This window comes from Arachis ipaensis, chromosome B07 (assembly GCF_000816755.2).
Source record: "Arachis ipaensis cultivar K30076 chromosome B07, Araip1.1, whole genome shotgun sequence".
NCBI classification, from domain to species: Eukaryota; Viridiplantae; Streptophyta; class Magnoliopsida; order Fabales; family Fabaceae; genus Arachis; species Arachis ipaensis.
Window position 1 is genome coordinate 22,823,096 of NC_029791.2, and position 6,620 is coordinate 22,829,715.

General features: G+C 38.5%; 2 protein-coding genes across 2 annotated transcripts in view; both read right to left on the reverse strand.

The window, feature by feature from the left end:
* Positions 1-4,199, reverse strand: part of LOC107607033 (exocyst complex component EXO70B1-like) — a 5,202-nt gene extending 1,003 nt beyond the window's left edge. The window contains exons 1-2 of the mRNA XM_021107742.1: positions 612-4,199; positions 7-533 (exon numbers count right to left, since the gene is read on the reverse strand). Of these exons, the coding sequence (XP_020963401.1) occupies positions 7-533; positions 612-1,739 (1,655 nt within the window). The 5' untranslated portion in view covers positions 1,740-4,199. The remainder of the gene's footprint in view (positions 1-6; positions 534-611) is intronic.
* LOC107609069 (exocyst complex component EXO70B1) overlaps positions 5,123-6,620 on the reverse strand; it is a gene marked incomplete in the record, with an annotated part of 2,542 nt that continues 1,044 nt past the window's right edge. The window contains 1 exon segment of the mRNA XM_016310897.2: positions 5,123-6,620. Within this exon segment, the coding sequence (XP_016166383.1) occupies positions 5,380-6,620 (1,241 nt within the window).

The following is a 6,620-nucleotide window of genomic DNA, read 5'->3' on the forward strand; positions in this document are numbered from 1 at the left end:
AAAGACTCATCGTTGTACAGCTTCAGATAATCAACCACCATGTTCCATGAGCTTTTGTAATAGAGCTCAAGGTTTTGCTCAGCTTTCTGTGTATTATTTTGGACCCAATCATTGCTCAAATGGGTTACGAAATGCCGTTGTTTTACAAAGTTTTGTATGTACCTTCTATTAATCATCATGAAGAAATAGCACAAAGTAGGATCCTTGTAGTTCTTGGATTTAGTTCTCAGTTTTCTCTCTAAAATCTTCAACATAGAAACCATCTCCACAGAGAATGAAAACGATGTTCCAGCTCTATCAGAACCCTGCACATATTTTTGTAAAAATGGCTCGCAAAATAACTCGACATATGCCAGGACATCCATTGTTAATGGATGAATTCCGCCATTGGGAAAAACAAACTTAGCCTTCTTACTACGGAAAATCATATTCTTCACCTCCGTGTAACAACCCTCTATTGCTTCTCTCAAGTTGTTCTGGATTGTAATAGCTTCCTTCACCAAGAACATAGTGAGGCTATCACAAAACAATGTCTGCAAGTGTGGAATCAGGTCACACAATGCCCGAAAAATGTGAACAATGATGAATATTTGATCAAATGAACTGCTCACACTTGTAAAGGCTTCAGCAAAATTTAACAGCTGAGTCGCGGATTCCCGGCAAATATTTGCAAAACAAACATCAGAAACTGAGCGTAGCCCAAAGAAGACACGATCGCAGAGTCGTCTTTCGAATGGGAACAGTATTCTGAATGCAACATTGCAGGTTTCAGCCCATCTCTTAACCATGAAATATGGAGTTGGTAGTGTGTTAGGGTGGTCAATCTTGACAGTGTCCAACTCCAACAATCTTGCTAGACACTCCTCCAAGAATTCCCTCCGGCAATCGATGTAGGCATCAGAGCATTCCTTCACCAATCCAAAAGCCACTGCAGATTTGACAGCTTCATGAAGGTCATTTACAACTCCCTGTGGTAGCGTATCAAGCAAGAAATTGTAATCAGTCACCAACATAGTGTTATTAGTAGCATTATTGTATTCCTCAAAAATGGTTTGCACTAGTGCAGCTTTTCTCTTCTGAAGCGCCTCAACACAATCCATGAGTTTTGTCATGATGATTCTATGAATGTTGGATTGTTGTGAATCAGATTCCACTTGAATTGACACATGATTTTGGTCATGGAGTTCCAAATATTCACTCTCTGTGACTGTTGATGCATCTAGAGAGGATCGAAGAATGATGAGGAAATAGCTGAAACATATCGCAACTATACTCAACAAGAATCTTATCTTCATCAGTTGTATTATGAGAACTCCCAGAAAGAAATATAACATGTCTACCTCAAATCCACAATGAATTTGTCTTGACAAACTAAACCACATTATAGCAAAAGAAGCACAAGAAACTATGCTATATGCATCCGGATCCCCATTCGCAGCTTTATCGAAAAAGAATGAGTAAACAGAAGTAACGGTCAGAACTAAAAATGTCATGTGAGCTCTTAATCGGAGACTTGCAGAGTATTGCCATACCTTGGCAAAGAAAGTGGCAAGGCAGATTATAAGACTGAAAACAATGTAAATAGAGATTTTCGCCAAGTTCCATTTTCCGAATAGAAAGTTGAAGGATGTACTAAGAGCGTAACAGAGTAATCCAACTATGGATGAAGCAAAACCAAGGAATCTCCATAGCTTTTGGTGCATAAGCCAACTTGGAATTTGGACAGATAGAGGTGTCATATTCTCTGTGAAAGAATCCAAGTAACAACTAACAAGTGCTTTTTAGTCTTTCCAAAACACCAAGAGAGACCATTTCAGGTAGCACTACCCTTTGCAGAGAAACCTTCAAAGGAAAGTTACACAATAATTTTTAAATACATATATTTTTTACTTGGAGTAGTAGTTGCCGGCATGAAGAGTATGCTGCAACTAAGTTTTGTCATCTTGTTCTTGGCCATAGTCATTTTTATATGCATGTTACATAGTTTATGTTTCCTGTCCCCTTTCATTTTTTCATGTCTCAATAGTCAAAGGCATGCTGAATAAACAAATATAATGGTAACTCCGTTACTTGGTAATTTCTTAAGCCGACTTAAGTTGACTAATAAATAAAGTACAGTCCAAAATCTAGTCTAGTTCATTGATTTCTAGGGATGTAATTATTTCTTCCCTAAGCTTCAAGCTAAGGACACACCATGTAGATTGAACATGGCATATCTTCTTGAAACGCGCAGTGAAGGAACTAAGCTTCTCTTTCATTGACTTAGCAACAATATTAAGAGCCAGTGACTCAATGTTATCCAAGTTCAGAAATTCCAGAAACCTTACTCCATGAGCGTCTGTGTTATAACTCAAGGGATTGTTGAACTGTTGTCTTCGATTTACCTCGTGTTATCCATCATGAAAACGCAGCCGCAGAGCAGGGTCCATGAAGTTCTTGGACTTGGCCTTCAACTTTCTTTCTACAAGCTCCAATAGCAAAACCATCTCCACGGAGAATGAAGACCAATGATTTAGCTCCATCGACCATCAGAAATGCATCGCTTCTGTTCAAGTGGTGGTGTCGTTTTTCCAAGGAAGATTGTCCGTTGTGGAAGAAGATTGTATGTTCTTGTAATCATTTGAACTCTTCTGTAATGTTGTCAAAACAGCCATTACTGTTAAGAGATGGCCCGTGAAAAGATATTTGTCCGCGTAATATTAAAGAGCCACATGCAAAAGATATGATGATTAGGGGTTTGGCAATGGAGGTGGAAAATGGTAGACATATTCGTTTCTGGGAGGATGATTGGCTACAAAGTGGTCCATTGAAAGATAGTTTTCCGAGATTCTTCTCCATTTCAAATAAAAAAGGTTTCATCATAAGGGATTGTGGGTTCTGGGATGGGATACACTAGGTGTGGAACTTTTAGTAGAGGAAAGAGTTATTCCAATGGGAACTTCAGTTGCTCAATCAACTTGATGACCGATTGTGACTAGTGAGAATGTCGCCTACCAGAGAGGATACAATTGTATGGAAATTTGAAAAAACTGGTATCTATTCTACTAACTCATTTGTGCAGGTGCTACAGAAAGAGACTCTCCCGGAGGACATCACAAGCTACAGTTTCTCTAGTGCCATTTGGAGAGGATTGGTTCCTCCAAGAGTTGAACTCTTTGCGTGGTTTGTTTTAGTAGGCAGGATAAACACTAAAGAGCGACTGAGTATGCTACTTTTGTGTAAAAAGGAAATAGAATGTATGCACCATTTATTTCTTGGCTATGAATTTACTTGACAGGTGTGGTGCGCTTAGTTGACGGGTGTAGATAGAGATTGGGCTATTCCAGAAACTGTCAAAGAACTGTTTGAGAGTTGAATTGAAGTGTCTGGTTGTAATTCTGAGTAAAAGAGGTGGCTGATAGGATTCTTTGCGGTGATCTGGAACATATTTGGTTAGAACGGAATAATAGAGTTTTCCAGAGATCTGAGACAGGTGTTGATGGAATCAAGATTAAGTCCTTTCTGAATTACAACGAATGGTGTGGCATTGATCCGTTTGGTTGTTGATGACAATGCCGGAGATGACAACGGATTGTACCCTATAGTTTTATATTTTTGGTTTCTTTGTTGTTTTCTTGTTTGGTTGCTCCACTTTAGTGTGTTGAGCTCTCTTTCTTCAGAAAAAAAAAAAACATTACCAGTGTTGAGTTGATTGGATCTACTGAATCTACTTGAATGCGCACATAATTTAGATCTTAAGGACCATAATGCTGATTTTCCTTTTCTTGTAGCACAGCTAGAGAGGATCCAAGGTGAATAAGGAAATAACTGATATATATTCCAACAAAACCAACAAGAGTTTTATCTTCATGAGTTGTGTTGTCAAAAATCCTAGAAATAAATACAGTATATCCACAACGAAACTGCCTTGAAAACTCAGTGACATCATGGCAAACGCCACATGAGAAACTAGGCTCTATGCATCCGGTTTCCCGTCACATCTTTATCAAAATAGAATGAGTAAACAGAGATGATGGCCAAAACCAGAAACGCCACATGACATTTGGAAAAAACAGAGGTAACAAAGCAGTCCAAATATGGATGAAGCAAAACCAAAGAATTTCTCCATAACTCCAGATGCATAAACCATGGAACATGGATGGACACAAGTGATGTCATGTTCTTTATGAAACTAAGTTCATGTTACAACCTACAACTGATTTCAGAGACAATCAGAAACAGCATTTTTAGACTCAATGAAAGTACATTTTTTTTACTTGAAAGAGCAATCGCACGTTTGAAAAAGTCTTCTTTAACTCGGTTTTGTCATCTTCTTCTTGACCATAGTTTATGCATTTTTATTGGGAAGGAATTTCCTATCCGCTTCCACTGTTAAACTATAGGAAGAATTTCAAATATTCTTAGAACACTAGTGTTCTAATGATTTTAATTATTTTTTTTTTTTGGTGACTTAATGATTTTAATTATTTAAACTCACTCGAGCATCGATGTTTCAGGGATATTTAAAAATTTTCTTAAATGATAATACGCAGCTCTGTCATTTCTTTCGTAATACATGCAAACATACAAAAACATATCAAGACTTAATTTTGGGTTCATTGAAATAGAGATTTTCTATTTATTTTGTTTCTTTGTTTTAAGTTTAACTCATCTCAAGAGCATCATTACACCCTGTTAGAGGCTTAGAGTTAGAGCTAATTTATGTAGATAATCATTTTTATATCCACAATTTCATACGAATTTTCTTTCCAAAACTAAACTTCAATTTGTATTCGTTTCTTTGATATTTCTGTTTTTTGAACATTTTTTTACCCTGATTGCGATTTATTTATTTATATGTTAAAACATTTTTTTTAAGTAAAGAAACCACTTTTTTAAAAAAAAAAAATTAAATGCTTTAAAACCACATGCTTTAAGTAAAAAAACCACATTTTTTTTAAGGAAAGATTTTTTAAATTTTTTCAATGCTTTTATTTTGAAAAAAATTTGCCAAAAGACACTAAATTATTACAACTTAACGATATTCAACCATGGACAATATATATTGCCAATAATTTATAGGATTTTCGTCTGCAATATAAAAGGTAAGGAAAATTCACAGCAACTAACAAGAACACCTCGATGTTACAACTAAAAATTTAGGATTTTAATATTGTAATTCTGATGGCTAACAACTAACAGAATACAGATTACAGTTCAATCCAACATAACTTTCATCAGTGAAGAATGATACTGTATATAAATGAACATCATACAGTGCTATTTATAACAGAAGGCTACAGATGTCTAGGTACTAACTCTGATAACCAAAACTCTGTACTCTAATTTACACTACGAATACATACACACAACAACAACAACAACTAGCAGCTCCTACCTTCACTTTCGGCTACCGGTTGATCCACTGCTACCCTGAAATAAATCGTTGAGCTTTACTTCGATGTCCTCTACTCCATACTTAACGTACTTATCAGCATTCTTGCCAAGTTCCGTATGGAACCTTCCAATGAAGCTTCCGTACGCAGGCAACAAGATCTTCTCAAGGGCAATTCTTATTTCTTCCCTAAGCTGCTCATCGAAAACAAACCAAGAAGACTGAACCCTGCATAAATTCTCAAACTGTGTGTTGAACATTTTTAGTTTCTCTTTCATTGACTTTGCTGGACCATTAGGCCCCAATGACCCGTTACTACTACCATCAAGCTTTAAAATCCCCAGAACTTTGTTCCACGAACTCCTCTGGTATTGCACATGGTACTGCCTAACTTTTGCGGTGTGTTTTCGGATCCAATCGTCGCCCAAGAGAGTTCCCAATTCACTATCTTTCGCCTTCTGAACAATGTACCTCCCATTGTTCATCAAGAAGACATAGCACAATGCAGGATCATTGTAGATTTTGGACTTTGCCTCCAAATTGCTCTCCAACAGCTCCATTATCCAATCCATTTGCACAGAGAGTGAAGAATTGGGTGCGACCCTATCATCAAGCTTAGGGTAATCCTTCAACGGATGTCCATAGTCTTCAAAAACTTGCTCCAATGTCTGCCGTGACCGGCAAGCAGCGCGTAGGTAGTTCATCACGTAGCGTGTGATTGGATGTAGGCCCCCACCGGGAACCCCAACCTTAGCCGGATCGCGGCGAATTAGATTCTCCAGCTCCATGAAAATTCCCCTAATTGCTTCCCCCAACCTCTTCCAAATAGTAATTGCTTCGTTCCTGAGCGAAACGCTGTACTGATCCGAGAACAGGGCTTCGAATTCCGGAATGAGGTCACGCAGTGTTTCAAACACGTCGAGGATCCTAAACAGCCGCTCAGGCGAGCGGCTCCCGATAGCGACAGCGTCCGCGAAATTCAGAAGCTGAATTGTAGATCCGCGGCAAACCTCCATGAAGGAGAGGTCAGCAGCGGCGGAGAATCCAAAGAACACACGGTCGCATAGTCTTCGTTCACTCGGGAACAGGATCTTGAGGGAGACGTTGGAGGCCTTAATCCACCTCTCGATCTCGTCCTCGAGGTCCTGCCATGGCATCTTGTGAACCTCCTCGATGCTCAGCTTCTGTAACCCTAATCGTGAGAGACTCTCCTCCAAGAACTCCCTCCTGCAACTGCTGTATACGT